Here is a 16,701-nt window from a genome sequence, read left to right as displayed (position 1 = left end):
TAGACTTGACTCGAACTTGCCCGCTTCACAAGCTGACAAATGGAAATTACGTCATGACCGCACCGACCATGCTGTGTCAGAACACGGAGAAATGGATACACGTGACCATTCTGGTTACCGCCAACCGCCGGTACCAAACCACCGCCTCTGCGTAGAACCACAACCGGAAAATCCAAGAGCCGATGCTATGTCACACAAAACAATTGTTGCACACGGATCCCGGCATTCGTATCTTCACACAGGACTGGTTCCTGCTAGGTGCGGTAGAAAATTGACGTGTCCAATGGCAGCCTCTCGCCCATCCAGATAGCTCTCTGGGTGTGGTTGCGCAGCTCAGTAGCGTTGTGGTCAAATCCCTCCTCGGTCGTATTGGGGTGAATGAGGACGGACAAGGGGCCTCGGTAGATGGCCAGCCACGGAACGAAGGCGCCGAACTGGGCCGGCGTAAAAAGATTGACTTCGAACATGGCCACGGGATGTGGACCAACTGGCTTCTCCCAAAATCGATAAATTCTCAGTTCAGGGACTGGATTAGCGTCAGTATACGTTCAGTTTTTGTCGACTGACCTGAGGCATGAGTGTTTTACACTCTCGTCGAATGCGCTCCCAGAGATTTTTGGCATATTTGACTTGCTCAGGGTTGTTTTGAAAATGATAAATATGGACATCGCTGCAACGTAGTGTAAGAAGCCATGTGTCTGGCTTTTGAGAGAGCCGAAATGCTACTGACAAGCCTCCTCTGTGTCCATTGTCCAAAGGGACCGGAAAAATCTCGTAAGCCTTGCTCAGGCCCTCTCGTAGCGGGTTCTTCAAGCTTTTCCCATCTTCGTCAAGCTCGTTAGGCAATGGAGGGGCGTCTTCGTAACCCTCGCCAGGGCTAACGTAGGTATAGAATGGGGAGTTGGTGGCCATTGCGAAAGGCAGTTGTTTACCGGTTGGTTGTCTATGCTTGCAGTCGCTTGGTAACATTCGGCAACACATGCGTCTGTGTAGATAGTGCAAATTGCCAGACTGTCTTGATTATCGTATGGCTAGACAGGGACCGGCAGGACTGCAGGGCAAGGTCGGTTTTCATATATGAATTTCACAAGAGTCGCAAGTGCAACTAAGAGCGACACTTGCTGTCAACTGCGAATTGCCTAAACCGACTTTTGCCGTCCAGTTCCTTCGGTGTATGGCACTGACGTCATCATTGTAAATCAATGCCGTGAGACCCGCCCGTTCGTAAGCAGCCGCGCGCGTATCTTTCCACGCGAGGTTCCGCTTCCAGAGATGACTGATCACCAGTTGTGCACAAGCCAGCACACAGACCCAGTTATGCGGAAGGGGTTCCTGGGGTAAAGTTGTCTACAGCGAATCGAACGATGGAGTGCAAACCAGTTTTAGGTTCCACAACACCCAAGGGCCTGCCTCAATGATCAAGATAATGAAGCAACGTTCCTCTTTGCCCCAGAGTTGCAGGGAAATGTCCAATAGACCACCAAGAATCTCATTATCTTACAGTAAATACTACAGGTTCCCCCCCCCCCCCCCACCCCTACCTCCCGCAATCTCCGTGATAGAACGCCTCGAGTTGGGAGTCACCGCCCAAGTCTCTTTTTAGAACCTGCCCACCTGAAATCTCTCATATGGTTTGATGTTCCCTCTCCCCTGCCGTTACAAATGTGACAACGTCCAGCGTCATGCCCACGTCGCCATAATGTAAGAGACTGAAACTACTACGCTTGTTCCGACCCAGAGGAACTCTTAGGCGCGCTGCAAAATGGCGTGAAATCGTTCAATGACCTGAACGCGTTTCTGTTAGTCACCAAGAAGGCGTGCATCGGCATGATCGGGTCCCATCGCAATCACTTACCTCTGGGTTGGACTTCACGAAGGGGAGATCAAAGAACATGTACTTCTCGTTCTTAAGCAGTTCGACAACCGTCACCATGAGACCCCACGGCTGAGGCCAGTAGCCAATGAGGCGCTCCCAAAGTACTCGAGTAATTTGCTGCCGAATCTCCGTCTCCTCCGGATCGTTCATGTCTTGGCCGAAGATTTCCAGTAACACGCGGCTGAAGTAGTTGGTGTGGGCATTCGGAAATCGAAGCTGGTTGGTTAGGCTGGTGATGAGATAGTAACGCGCCTCGGGCGGGAGCTCGTGGAGCAGTAGAGACATGACAGCCACATCTGATGAGGCCGGGTTGAAGACATCGGTACCCTTTTGCGTTGATTGCTCGACAGCATGATTACCGACATGTAGAGTGACTGCCTCAATCACCGGTAGGTTGGCATTGATAGGCACGTGTCCGAAGCCGGTGTCAGCTCTTGGGCTCTCAACAATGGCCCGAGTAATGTGTGCCAAAGTGTCTTCCGAGGGGCCGTTTTGCAGCGCGTGGTCAAGAACTTCAAGCAAGCCCGAGTCTCGTAAAATAACTGCAGAGTTGTCTAGGCTGTCAGGCGAGTCCCGTACCTCATCTAACCGGTCAATTTGCAAGCCAGGGAACGATGGATCGGGCATCTTGGGATGGGCCGCTGGGTTCGCCGTCAGGATGGCGTTGAGCAATTGTTTACAGTGAGGCGGGACACTGGCTGTAAGCTGGTGCGAATGAGCAGCCAAGTACTCGGAGTAATCGTGCTGCAGAATGACGAGCAGCTTCAGCGTCGCGCGATAAATCTCTCGTGCCACATTAGAAGGCTCGATCGCCTTGACTTGCTCTCCGACATGCTCCAGAAGCAGCTGCAAGAGCCTGGTGAACGCGACCCATCCAGCACGATCTTTCATGATTGTGGGCAAGAACGAGCGGTGCTGGAGAAGCGAAAGCCACCCAAAAACAAAGCCGGGGAGGAACTTTGGCCCAAGGTCTTCAAGTCTGGCAGCGAATTTGAGGAACATTTCAGACCTCTCAGCCTCAGGAAGCTGCTCTGCGGTTGAACTGATCTCGTAGAGCAGGACCGACAAGAGACGATGGAACACCCTCTGATTGAAGTGTTCTGAGCGCTGCACATGATGGTGATTGAGGACGAGGGTGACGAAAGCCAGAATGGAGTCCAAATAGACCGCACGGCTGGGGGTTGGGGTAGGCTCCGTTTCGCCATGGAGCCGGATGAAGGTATTAATCGCCTTGGCCAAGGCGTCAATAGCGAGGAAGGCATCTGTTAAAGTCCCTGTTGTATGAAGAAAGTGTTCGAATCTGTCCACCGACATATCTGTCGCGATCCGAATGAACAGGAAGAGGTCGTCTTTGGTTTTGATCACGCCCCTGATCTGCATTTGCTGAACAAACAAGATGGCAGAGTTCTCTGACGCGTTTGGGTTATTGCAGAGATGAATCCATTCGTCAAAAACATACTCCATCTGGTCCTGCTGAATGGCGCTGTCGTCCTCCTGGTGCGCAGTCTGCGGCAATGTTTGGCCGGAAAGCTTTGCCTTCAAGCGCTGGGCAATCGGCGATTCTGGGTCATCTTGTATCCAAGACCAAGCGGTCTCAAGCGTTCGAACGAAGTCTCCGTAGAGCGCCATCGGTCGATTGCCCAGAAGTGTAAGGTCCACCATCTGCTCCAAGAACTCCAGCGAACCTTCTTTCCTCTGTTGCAGGACCTTGGACATTGATAGGTCAATGTTTCTCCAATCAAGGAGATCTGTGCGCAACAGCGCCGCAAGGAGTGGCAAAGTTAGAAAGGTCGATCCGGGCTGCTGCCGGAACAGAGCAGTGACGCGATTGTTCAGCGTTGGGCCAGATATCTTCCTCAATGTCTCAAGCACATGAACCAAGCTCTCCAAGGCCAAGTTGTCCTCAACTTGAGTGAAGATGATCTGGATGATTTGGTCGGCTGCGTATATGGCAAACTCTTCGGAAGTCTGCGATGCCTTGATCATATGCTGGACCAAGGCGTCGACGACATCAAGAACAGGGTGAGGCCGGGGCAGGTCTGCAAAATGCTCCTCGCGGGCTTCGGTCGCAACACGCTGGAGCTCCATAAGCAACTTCTGAACACGGTCGATTAATGCCCGGCCATCCATTGGGAATGTCTGGGGTCTTGTGGTTGCCATCGCTCCGTTGTGTACCGGGGCGTATTGTTGGATCTGGGAGCCGAGATGCTGGACAGCCGGCGGCTCCGTAGCCGCGCCTAGGCTGGGCACTGTGGAAAATTGATCCTGGAGAACTTCGTTGGCAAGCGACCGGGTTGCATCAGAAGCCGAAGGCACATGTGACGGAGCACTTGATGTGGTGGTGCGAGGCTGGCGAGCAAAGTCTTCGTAGATAGCCATTTGTTCAGGATTCAAGCCACCCATACTTGGCGACAGCTTGAATGGGTTGGGAATAGTCCAGGCCCATCGGCTGAGCGAGGCATCCACGTATGGCTCGTTGGGCCGCTGAAGACGATGCCGGCGCCTAGCCTCCAACTCGGGCTCGATCATTTCTTCAATTTCGGGCACGGCCCTCTCCTCCGCCTGTTTCTCGATGATGTTGCAGGCTAGATCCAGATTTGAGTTGACGCACATAATAATCGTTCCCTCGGGTAGTCCCTGCGGGAGATCATTCGACAGGTTTCGCATATAATTTGTAAAGTTGGCCCTCAGAGGCTCCTTAGACGTCACGAGCGCTAGGCTTCCAGCCGTCGCCTTCACCATGCTGATTGCCGATGTTCGGACTCTGGCCTCGTCAGGCTCAGTCGCAAAGTCTTTGTGAATCATTTGCTGCGTGGAAATGGCAGCAATGGTGACAGAACGATCTACCACGGGTTGTATGATATCCTGCAAAGCCCTGGTGAGAGCGGTGCGGACGATCTCGTGCAGCCGCGTTGCGGTAACTACCATCTCGTTCGTGGGCGGTATGTGGATAAGCGGACCAAGGTCTGGAATGGAAGCGGTGATAACCTGAGGCGAAAGGCCGGTTGTTACGCCGGTAGAGATTCCATTCAGAGATAGATTCTCAAACGTCTCCAGTGTGTCTTGAGAAAGCAACTCATGAGTGTCCTCAACGGTCGCGCGGTTGAGAATTTCTCCAGAGGGTTCAATGCTCTTGTGGTCGAGATTTAGACCTTTGCACAAAACCTCAATCTCGAACTTGAGATTCAGCTTTAACTCAGCATGATGATACAGCTCGATGAGAAAGTGAATGATGTCCATGAGCCAGGGGTTGGGTGGTCGAAAAACAGTCGAATTAACGCCTTGGAGAAGAACCTTGCAGACGAAAGGGATAACGACAATGAGCCTCTTGGTGTCGTGGGCCTCAATCAGCAACTGCTTGAAAGCAATGTTCTTGTGCTTGATCGGCTTGTCGCGTGCCAAGGTCAGAAGACCCAACCATCCACCGAGGTTCTTGAGGTGAGAACGATCGGTCGAATTCTGCATGGTGGCCTCTGAATTGAGCATGCGGGCAACACTGACATATGTCTCCCTCAGGACTTCGCCCCATAGCACCTGGTCTTCGAATAGCTTGACCAGTTCAAGGTAGACCTGGTGGTAATTGGGTTGCATCTTGGCTCGCTCCTCAACGAGATGGCTCGCGAACCATTGCTGATAGCGATGCTCCAAGATGTCCCGCAGTTCCTGACACATTGTCTGAAGAGTCATCTCCGTTAGGTTATTGAGGACAAACTGGATCTTGCCTTGTGTATCACTCGAGGGCTCTTCGCAATCGACTCCAGGAGAATGCTCCGAGGCATTGATGGATGTGAACGGGGGTGGCTGACGCTCCGTACTTCTGACCTCCGTCGTATTGCCATTCGTCAATGGCTCGCTATTGAAAGGAAGACCATGAGCAGGCGCCGCAATGCCGTTACGCGATCGGACAAGCTCTTCCTCGTGGTCTCTGACAACGTCTTCCGCTTTCTTCCAGGCTTCAGTACCTTGGAGACCAGGAATCTGGAGTAATTGTCGGCAGAAGCCGGGCCATTCTCGGAAGCGAGAAAACAGCTGCATCAGGGCCTGTAGTCCGAACTTGTACATCGAATCTTCCGGAAGATAATCTCTTACGGCCTCTAGGATCATTCCAAGCCCAATCTTCAGCGGCAAATCTGAGATAAGCTTATGGGATATGATGCCGCCAAACAATACCGCGGTCGTCGCAAGCGCCTCTAGTGGGTAATCGACGTAATGGGCGTACTCGTCGAACAAGCCGTGGATCATACACGCGAACACGTCTTGGTCCAGCGAGTCGCGAGAGTGCTTGTATCGATCAAGAATCTCGACAATGTTGCGGACTTGAATCTCGTCGCCGTACATCTTCTTGTAATGTTCTTCCATCTTGCTGTTGGCCGCGGGGGGGAGGGCGTTTCCGTCTTTGCCGTTCGCATCGATGATGTCGTCGAAACCCTCGCCATAGTTGATCAACCTTGGATAAACAGTGATGCAAGACCTTTGCACCATGATGAGATCTTGCAGGGGTGTCTTTGGCAAAAAATCTTCCAAGATTTGCAAGAAAGCGGCTACCGTTCGCACTTGGAGAGTTGTGCTGGACTTGACTGCGGGTTGACCGTCGGGAGGGCGCTGGTATTGCAATTCAAGATTCGCTTTAATTAGTAAGAACTGCAGCAAGGAGCGGGCAATCTCGTTGCTTCTCTCGGAGTTGCGGCGAGCCCAGCTGACCAGGTCCAAATAACGTTCGGCGTGTGAAAGCGCGGCAAGGTCGAGACCAAAACCGTTGGGCAGATACACGAGCTCGTCGAGCCACTTGTGCTTCATTGCGTGCTCGAAAATCAGAGGGAGGTCGGTCGGCTTGATGGCGTGGGCCTCGACCAACCGCTGGATCACCCATTCCTTGTCCTTCTTCCACAAACTGTCGAGGACGAAGTCATATTCCGTTGACCGCTTGTACAAGAAGCTTTCGAAAAGGGAATTCAGCGTGTCCACCGCCATGGTCGGCCAAGGCTTTGGTACTCCGAACGCAGAGACGACAAAGATATCCAGATTTGGCACAACAACCTCTTGGAATAGGCGCTTGGCTTCAACGCTTTGCGACGCGTGAACAGAGTGCAAGGCGACGTGAAATACGGCAGACAGCGCCTCGACCGAGACTAAAGCATGCTTGACGGCGAACGCTGCGCGTTGTTGAACCTCGGGGGGTGATTGCGCATATGTGTCCAGGGTGAGCGTCGGTACCAGGCCCGGGATGGTGCTAGCGTCAAGCTGATCGGGTTGTAGAGAAGCGAATGCGCAAATGAAGGACAGTTGAGTTTCTGGGTGCTCCCAGTTCCCACCCCACAACTTTTGGATGTCAAACGTTTGATCATCTTGTGCAATTGGCAACAACGAGTTGTACAAGCGCAGGAACTGTTGGGACGAAATCCGGGCGGATCTCTGGTCCAGATACGAAACCACGTCCTGCCACCTGAAAGACGGAGGAAGAACTCGACGTAGAGATGCGGCAAGGATCGAGGGATCGTAGAGCGGGGACTGACTAATCGTGCTGTACATGAGGGCAATGGAAACTTGCTCTTCACTCAGTTGAACGTTCTGCGGGCGGTTCTGCAGGTGCGATGAGCAGATCTCTTCGTCTCGGGTGAACTCGACGCCGGTTCTTTGAATGTATGTGGCGAGGGCATTCGGAGGTTTATCGGCCAGTACCCTGACCAGATCGAGCGCCGCGAGTACTTCGGAGGGCGGCGGTGCTTGATCCCCGTGCCACCTTGCCTGTACCTTGTACGCAAGTTCGGCCTTAGATGCCGCATTGAAACTGGGTGGCTGGTATTGGATGAAGCGATCAACGAGCACGGCGATGAATTGGTCTGTAAGGTCCGAATGCTCTTCTATATCGCGTCGGGCAAGGATATTGACGAATGTAGGGAAATTCGTGGACAGGATAGCATCAGCTGGGAAAGCACATTAGCATCAACGAAACAAACAATTTGCCATATAGCCCGGGGCAACCCACCCTTCGTCTTAAGGTCGGACCTAGACCCCATTTTGAAGGCTAACGCCAGCATCGTCTTCTCCAGGGCATCCAACTTGAAAGCCTCCATGAATGTGGACATATCAAAGTCGCGGAATATGTCTTCTGTGCCCGTTTCGATGGATTCGGCAATCTTGTTGGCCTGGTGAACGTCATGAGATATTTTCTGCATCTCCGTCACCAACAGATGGAAGTTGCCATTGGCTCCGGCCCGTGGCTGTCCATGGAAGATGTGGGCGGCATGAACGGCGACGAGGCGCGCGAAATACTTGGTAAAGACCTCCATTCCGTGTTCATCAATGAGCTAAAACCAGAGGGGAAGCGAGTCAGCATCAAGCTTGATAACAAAATGTAAAATAGGGGTGGCTACTGGAAGATGTGAAGGAGAGATGCGAAAGGGGGGGGTTCACCTTTTGCAATTGTTCTGCTTGTATCTCCCACTTTGCGCGGTCCTTGTCCTCCTTGATAGCACCAAGGAGAAGATAAACTTGGGCAACAGCGATTTTGACCAGGGGACTGGGTCCTGTCGGACTGCTCGTACTAGGACTGGCGCCCGCACTCAACGCAGCGGGTTGCGATGTATGGGGCGAGTGCCCTGATCCTGTCTGCAGTAACTGTGAAGGATGTGGAGAGAATGATCCCGATCTTGATTGTGGGACCATGGGATAGTATTGCGTATTGGGGGTGCTGTAAGGCGAAGTCGTCCGTCTTGCAAACAGACCAGACTAGACCAGCTTCCTCACTGATGCTTCCTGTATCGTGCCGCCGAAAAAAGCCACCGCGACCGAGGGCACCCGCATGAACGACGAAAGGTCCAACAGCTGTGGAGATCAGGATTGGCGCGATGTGAGAGGCGACAGAAAACGATGATAAAAGACGAGGACGTCGACGAAGAGCGACTGCGCGGATTCGAGGATGCGGAGGTTGACCTCTTGTCGAATTTGATGCGATGTGGGCGACGATGGTTGGTGGTTGGGGGCTGAAGAGGAGGGGGGACCTGGCACTTGAGCCAGGTCAATCGGCAGCGCACTCAAAATGCTCGCCTGGCTGCGGGCGGATCGATACGGCGGGTTCCGGAGTAACCTGACACGATCGAGAGATGGGGAAGAGGAACGAGAGAAGGTGAGAGTCTGAGGGAAAGAGTGCGACGTTGATCGAGAACGTCTGCTGTGTGATGCCAGACAGCTTCGTAAGAAAAGAAGAAATTAGACTCTGGCCGGATTGACCTACGTGAGGACGTGGAGGCTCTCGGGTTGCTGCAGGGATTGGATTGGACCAGAAGAACAGAAGGTACGACACCTTGGGCACTTAGGAGCGCTTAGGTAAGGCTGCGAAGTGAGGTAAGGGTTGGGGGGAAACGCTTGCACTACCTTCACTGCACGGCACAGGGCCAATGGAGGCGGACAGTGTTCAGTCGCTAAGGCACCTATCTGTCGATGCGCCCCTAGGGACCCTGAGGAGCACGTGACTTTATCTGTGAGACAGCCGTCACCCGGCTGAGTGACACCTACCTGACAAGAGCGATTTTCCATTCTTACCTTACCTAGGTAAGTAGGTACCTACCTAGGTATTTAGCTACATGTATCTAGGTACCTCGATGCTGCCACCACACCGCACCAAAGCTTGCTCTAGCGTCGCTTCAGGGAACGTGCGGGGCAGTACGTACTTCGCGCAACGAGTGCTCTGGCTGCATGCAGGTTACTCGGCAACGCTTCCAAACAACATCGGCTTCCTTGCCTTCCTTCCAACCACCCGATTACAGCTATCCTTGCTAACAAGACTTCCCATCAACAACCCAAACTGCAAGTCTCAAAGTTCAGGGAGAAAACGATCATCTTCTCGGAATCAAGAGCTCTCCACATACATTATACCATCATTAATCAACCGCGTTATTCAAACAACTTCGCGCTAACCACCCGAACGGATATTTACTTACCACTTCGAAAACAGCCTGATAGCTCTCGCAGGCGGGATGCCTGCGACATCGATGGAATCGCCATCCGTGGCTCTATCATGTGTGTCAATTATCGAGATATATCCTGGGAACTGGAGCTGATAGTCAACAGTCGCGAACAACTTTTGGGGAAAGGAAGATGCGGGCGTTGGCCCCCTCATCGACCGCATGCTTGCTGCCAAGCAGACATGCGATGAGTTGAAAGCCTTCTACAGCGGTTAGTTTCACCTAGTTTGTTGTCTTGTTTTTTGGCGTCTATGAAGCCTAATGTGTAGAGCAGCTCGAGCCTCGATCGAAGACGAGTATGCCCGAAAGCTGCTCTCGTTGTGTCGCAAATCCCTAGGTACCCACGAGTCAGGCAGCTTGAAGACATCACTAGACACTGTCCGTGGCGAAGTCGAATCAATGGCAAAGCAACATCAAAGCATTGCAGCGCAGATGAAAACAGAGTTGGAAGAGCCTCTTGCTGCATTCGCTGGCGGCATGAAGGAAAGACGGAAGATTGTACAGATTGGGATTGAGAAGATTCTCAAGACGAAGATTCAGCAAACACAGCATGTGAACAAGGTCAGTATTTGTTTGAACTGGCAGATATGATGCGTCTTTATTCTCGCGATTTGGAGTGTTGACGCAACCACCAGACTCGAGATCGATTCGAGCAGGAATGCCTCAAGATCAAGGGCTACCTCGCCCAAGGTCATATGGTTATGGGCCAGGAGGAACGCAAGAACAAGGCCAAGCTGGAAAAGACACAGATCAGTGTTGCGACCTCCAACACGGAGTACGAAAACGCGGTGAAGGCTCTCGAAGATACAACAACTAGGTGGAATCGGGAGTGGAAGGCCGCGGCTGATAAGTTTCAGGACTTGGAAGAGGAGCGCCTTGACTTTACGAAAAGCAGCCTTTGGACTTTTGCGAACATTTCCTCCACAGTCTGCGTCAGCGACGATGCATCCTGTGAAAAGATCCGACTGTCGCTTGAGAAAATGGATGTTGAAACAGATATCGTCAGCTTCATCAAAGAGCAAGGTACTGGTCAAGAGATCCCGGATCCGCCGAAGTACATCAACTTCTGTCGAGGAGACATCAATGATACGCAATTAGAATCATCTGACGACGACAACTATTCGGTTGCGCAGTTTCCCAGGAGCATCAACCCAGCGTTCAGGTCATCGTCCCCACAGCCCTCGACTTACGAATCACACCATGACCCAAACTCAAGCCTCGCTCAAGATCTTGGGCACAAAGAACCAACCCCCCTAGCCTCAAGAAGTGTCGCTGTACTTGATGCGGGGCGCAAAGAAGCAAGTCCTTCGGCATCCAGGCACCCAGCTGCAGACACGTTGCGAACGGATGCCAGCTCCTCTTCCCGAAACTTCGCACCGGAACTGAGCCACAAACATGCCAGTGCCTCGTCTAGGGGCCATGCGCCAGAAGCAGGCCATGATGACGCTGGGTCGGCTTCTCCGAGAAAATATTTCCAGGAGATGGGCCGTCGGGAGATGGTTACAGCTGCTGTTCGTGAAATGCCACTCCCAGCCCAGAGAATACCGCCCTTGATGGAAAAGTCGCGCCAGCCAGCTCCAGTCCCCCAACAGTCCATCCAACAACAACAGCAGCAGCAGCAGCAGCAGCAGAGCCGGCCACATCCCGACAAAAGTCACCCTCCCACGTCCGTCATGGTCCCGCACGATCCATACCCTCTCGATGGCATGACGATGCTATGCCGCACCGGGCCCCCATCGGAGCGTAGTTCGCAGCCTCCTTCGGCCAGACCATCGAGCCGTGATTCTCAGAGCGACTACTCGAACCCGACTTCGCTATCAAGCCAAGAGCCGCCGAGTGGCAAAGTATCCCCCATCAAGCAGGAGCAAGTCAGTGCGCCACCACTGGCGTCGGACAAGCAGGTCCTCAAGAAAAGGAGCGGTTTCTTCCAAAACCATAGCCCATTCCGCCGCAAGAGCACAAAAGAGACTCCAGGACCGTCAGCAAATAGAAACACTTGGCATCCTGTTTCCGCTCAAGGAAGTCCATCCCGGAGACCGCAGTTGCAAACTCAAGAAACGTCGCATCTGCTCGGAGACAGATCGACCATCAGCCCGGAACCGATTGATGCAAACGCCACCCTTGCGTTGAATGTTGGACAGAACGTTTTCTCAGTCACGAACCCAGATCTAGAAAGGAGGAAAGGCTCGAATACTCAGCCTGCTCAGCCTGAGACGGACCCCATCGCCTTGGCCCTTGCCGAGCTCAAAGGCGTCGGCGTCGGCAAGCAGTCGAGCGTACGTGTCTCGGCAGATCGCTACCACGGCATTGCCACCCCAACCCCTGGCTCGCAGCCATTTTCCAGGTCAGTCCCACCAGCGACAAGCAACGGCGCCGTGACTGCAGGCCTTCGAGGAACGCCGCCGCCTTACGATCAACAAGTTGTTCAGAGACTCGGGGTGCCCCCTCAGGCAGTGACAGCCAAAGCTATGAAGGAGACATCGCAGAAGTTCGCCGACCAAACTCGTAGTATGTTCAGCCAGGCAAACCGTCCTGGATCAGGCTATGGGGGAGCCCCACAATCTCGACCGATGACAAGAGGCAGTGATGTTCCCAGAGCGGCATCCCCCGCCCCGCTCCGAAGTGCTTCCCCGAGAACGGCACCGTCCGAAGATGTCCGACACGGTTATCGGAACTCGCCGCGCAGCGCTTCTCCGAGAACCGGGCCGGCGGACGAGATACGGGGTGATTACCGGTCTGTCTCGCCCAACCCCCCAGGATCCGTGGGCAGAGGCGGATCGCAAATGAGTAGCACTCCGAGACGAGGATCCGAACAGCCTTATCACAGGCATAACTCACCTAGCAACATATCGGGGACATCGTCTCCAGCACCTTATCTGGAGAAGATGCGGCCGGGCAGCAGCCATGTTGCCAACGACATGGCCGTTCAACTCGCGCCTCTAGGCGACGAGAATTACGGATCAGTGCGCGGTCGAGGCGGGAACCGTCCCGGGACAAGCTCCAGTAACCGGGCCATGGGTCTCTACGAAGGAGGCGGACCACCCGGACAAGGCGAGTCAAGGCAGCGGAGTAAGAGTGTAGCAGACCCATCACGACAGTACACTCGGGATGGCAGGCCCATCCTACACTTTGGTGAGTTTTGGAAGATCTATCTTTTGGCGGTCTGTTAAAAGAACCAATTGCTAATAAGGATGGCAGCGCGAGCTCTATACATGTACCAGGCGGCCATTCCGGAAGAGCTGGGTTTCTCCAAGGGCGACCTGCTCGCAGTTCTACGTCATCAAGACGACGGATGGTGGGAAGCCGAGGTACATGGAAGCAATGGTCGAATGGGACTGGTCCCAAGTAATTATCTCCAGCCATGTTAAGGTGAGTTGCGGGTGGGTGGGATTGTTGCATGCGTAGTGACGCTGTCCCGAGGTCAGCAGGATCTCGCAAGCATGTGCAACTTGACGAAGGGTCATGACATGAAGTTGACAACCATGAGGATTCGTTTGGGCTGTACCACGATTTTATCTTCCCAGTTTGGAGTTGCGGATATGACAATAATGATGCTGATAAGCGTGTGGTGACTGGATACGTTTGCCTTGTATGCCGACTTAGAGATGACAACGGTGTCAAGTCTTTCGTTAGCTGTACCAATAGTAATGCATTCCCATAATCTCGTATACATACACAGGGCTGACTAAGACAATTTGAGGTACTCCATACATTTGCTGAGAAGGTGGTCGGAAGATTCAATAAGGTACCTACGTAGCTCAGGCCCACCTGAGAAGTGATGACGTTCGATTACTGTCAATGCATGTGATTGGGCTTGAGCCATCCCTTCCGACTTCTTTGCTGGCATCACGGTTGCATCCAAGCCTTCAGCTGCATCACAACTGCATACACTGGCAGTTCTTCCCACCCTGTGCTGGGCAGCTTCTCAACTTTCGAGCAGAGGTATCAGGTCAGCTGACGAGCTCGGTGCCTTTGGCATTCAGCTGGGACAAGCCAAGGCGTGCTGTGCAAGGAAGTAAGCCCCTGGCCTCAATCAATTACAGCGAATTCCAGTTGAACTGAGCGACAAGCGTGCCAGCCACACGTATCCGATCAACCCGTCCGGTGGTACGCAATCCGGACCAAGATACAGTAGCTCGGTGTGATCTCCCCTCTCGACAAATTTTCTCAATCTTCAAAGATCTCGCCTTCCAAATCTTGTCGGCTTCATACCACCGGCACTAACCCCCCCCCCCTTCCGTCTCCATCAACCTCAGGTGTAGGTAACTCCTTCGCCGAATGGCAATCCCTGGCACATGGGGGATTGAATAGTTGCGACAACGCCATATCGATCGCTACCAGATTTCCGCGGCGACCGTCGAGAACATTTCCTGCTCGCGTGGACACCGTGCTTGCCGCCATATAACCCAACGACGACAGGCTATTTGTCGTTTATCGGTCGTCTTTCGCTACGATGGTAACCTCTCTCCTCTTGTGCATAGTCGTATGTGTCTAGCACGTTCTAATCTTGACTAGGAGGTACTAAGCAAGGCATCTCGAGCGGCTACATCCAAGACTGCACAGCGGGCATTTGTGAACGTGAGCCTTCTCGTAGGAACCTCGCTGTTTCTGTTACCCTTTGCTGCTATTGCGTCGATACTCTTTTTTCGCAACTACCTGCCCGATCAGGTGGTAGTGACCCCTGTACATCTTCAATATGGGTGAGTTCACTATGCCCTAGAGGCTGAGATACATTACCGACAACTGATACCAGCCATAGATCGGGGATCAATCCCTTCGGATCGGCAATCATTCCAACGTCTGCTCTGAGGACACAGCAGGAGTATGATGTAACCGTCACACTTTCAATGCCTCGCTCGCCCGCCAACACTCACCGAGGCAACTTCATGATCGCCCTCTACCTCCTGGATGCTGGCGCATTATCGACAGGAGATGACAACGTTCAACCCCATATTCCCCCTGAGCCTTACAGCCACTTCGACGGCAAATCTGTTTTGTTTTCCTCGCGGCGTCCAGCCCTCGTTCCGTATCAAGATCCTCTAGTGTCGCTCGCGTCGCGCATACTTTTCCTCGCCTACTATGTTCTTTTTATGGAGTCTCAGACATGCGTGCTCACGGTGCCCATGGCGGAGCGTGTGGAGTTGGCGAAAGGTTCCTCTTTGCCAGCCTCTGCCTATCTAGAGATACAAGGAGGTCAGAGCATCGAGACTTACTATGCTTCAATAACGTTGACGGCCCAGCTCCAAGGGTTGCGCTGGCTGATGTACCATTACCGCCTTGCAACTCTCACAACCGCTGTTCTGCTATTCTGGGCGTCGGAGGTCATATTCATGGCTGTGGCATGGCTGGCGTGGTCGGGACTGTCGGCATCAGGCTCAGACTCTCGCATTGGAGCAGCGAGACCGGCGGAGCAGATGACTTCCATGTCGCCAGGCCGAGTAAAGAAAGAAGATGGCAGTGGGGTAGACGAGTTGTCGGATGCACCACGGACATTTCCCACATATGGGAACCAGGCGCCTTTGCGATACGAACCCGAAATCAAAGAGGAAGCACAGACAGGCCCCCGAATGGAAGATTTGGCCCCGCTCGGAGGCGAGGCCGACGATGAGGAAGAGGACGACGGACGGGGTAGCTATAGGGCCGACTCGGGAATTGGAACGAGCTATAGCGATGGAGGTTCTAGCAGTATCCGGCGCAGGTCATCGCAGCATCGTTAGGGTGTGGCGATATGTGTTTCCCTCCTCTAGGGCAAAGCGATACGGACGATGGCCAGGGGCGAGAAAGAATGTAATTGTAGAGATAGGTGAACGCTTTTGGCTGTGTATGGATGGCCCTGGCTCTTTTCTGTTGTAACGGATCCTCAATTCAAAGCTTTTGACACACTGCTGAGTTGAGATAGGATTTCGTTTTGCTACGCAGTGGTTAGGTTTAAGTGTGACAGCAGGTGTTGCAGCTTTAGTTCTGGCTGATTGGGAGGCAAGGCATTTTATTGCGTTTAATGTCCTGTTCACCCTTTAGTGGATAAGTAGGTGCTAGCTAGTACAGCGAGCAGTGTAGAGTTAAGGATCTGATAGATGTTTGGATGGTATCAATGCCTCTTTCTCTGTCTGAAGGGAGTTGTTTGGGTTGGAAGCGTAGTGGCTGGTAGCAATCAGTGTAAGGGTACATGTTATACGGAGGTCACCTGGTAGTGGGGCTCGGCCGAATGGGTCCAAGGAAAGATAAGCTCGGTGAGGAAATCAGAGACCCTCTCAGCTCAGTTACCTAGGTAGGTAGAGGTACCTGAGCTACAAGCAAACCCCCCTCACCCACTTGCCTTCCCACCCCCTCCAGCACACCGCCGCTGCTGCCTTCGTCTTGGGGACAAAGAACCAGAGAAGGAACTTTGCTTTGACTGCCAGTGTTACTCACTCCATACTACAACCCTACTTTCATGCCTTGACTACCTAGGTAACGCCTAACTACACATATACGTAGGTACCAAAGCCATAGCCACCAGCACTTCATCATTTACCACACCTTTTGGTGTTACCTCCTCTGTTGGTCTTCACCGATCCAACAACACAACACTATCCTGTCTCTCTGGCGCACCGTTTGCCCCCGCCCGAAGGTCCACCCCATACAACTTTTCCGCAGCTCTGTACCTCCCCACCCTGCTACTAAGTTCTGTCCGTCCAGTTGTCTAAGGTCCACCAACCCCCCATCAAGTGCGGTCAGGTCGATTCGGAGACGGTGAAGAAGCGCAATTTCTACTTCAGATTGGCTTCGTTCTGCCTCTGTTCTATTTCGCCACGTCACTTGGCATTGCAACTCCGTGTATTCTTACCTCCCGGCGCAGCTCACATGCTGGAAAGAGACTAG

At 53.1% G+C, this 16,701-nt stretch overlaps 3 protein-coding genes across 3 annotated transcripts; 1 reads left to right on the top strand and 2 right to left on the bottom strand.

Annotated features, from left to right (window-relative positions):
• Nucleotides 1-254: 254 nt before the first annotated feature.
• Nucleotides 255-981, bottom strand: CH63R_06377 (Dopa 4,5-dioxygenase; the record flags this gene model as incomplete). Its single annotated transcript, XM_018301352.1, has 3 exons — nucleotides 255-526; nucleotides 588-670; nucleotides 731-981. 3 exons carry the CDS (start codon nucleotides 979-981, stop codon nucleotides 255-257), a joined length of 606 nt encoding a protein of 201 aa, XP_018159202.1.
• A 765-nt stretch (nucleotides 982-1,746) lies between these two features.
• On the bottom strand, nucleotides 1,747-8,542 carry CH63R_06376 (CCR4-Not complex component; the record flags this gene model as incomplete). Its single annotated transcript, XM_018301351.1, has 4 exons — nucleotides 1,747-1,797; nucleotides 1,856-7,800; nucleotides 7,863-8,184; nucleotides 8,291-8,542. 4 exons carry the CDS (start codon nucleotides 8,540-8,542, stop codon nucleotides 1,747-1,749), a joined length of 6,570 nt encoding a protein of 2,189 aa, XP_018159201.1.
• A 1,310-nt stretch (nucleotides 8,543-9,852) lies between these two features.
• Nucleotides 9,853-15,557, top strand: CH63R_06375 (Cell division control protein; the record flags this gene model as incomplete). Its single annotated transcript, XM_018301350.1, has 9 exons — nucleotides 9,853-9,895; nucleotides 9,947-10,051; nucleotides 10,115-10,401; nucleotides 10,476-13,001; nucleotides 13,062-13,148; nucleotides 13,738-13,855; nucleotides 13,919-13,947; nucleotides 14,356-14,540; nucleotides 14,600-15,557. The coding sequence occupies 9 exons, from the start codon at nucleotides 9,853-9,855 to the stop codon at nucleotides 15,555-15,557; spliced, it is 4,338 nt and encodes a 1,445-aa protein (XP_018159200.1).
• Between the last annotated feature and the right edge of the window lie 1,144 nt (nucleotides 15,558-16,701).

The sequence above is a fragment of the Colletotrichum higginsianum genome, chromosome 4 (assembly GCF_001672515.1).
Source record: "Colletotrichum higginsianum IMI 349063 chromosome 4, whole genome shotgun sequence".
NCBI classification, from domain to species: domain Eukaryota; kingdom Fungi; phylum Ascomycota; class Sordariomycetes; order Glomerellales; family Glomerellaceae; genus Colletotrichum; species Colletotrichum higginsianum.
This window is presented reverse-complemented; position numbering and strand designations above follow the sequence as displayed.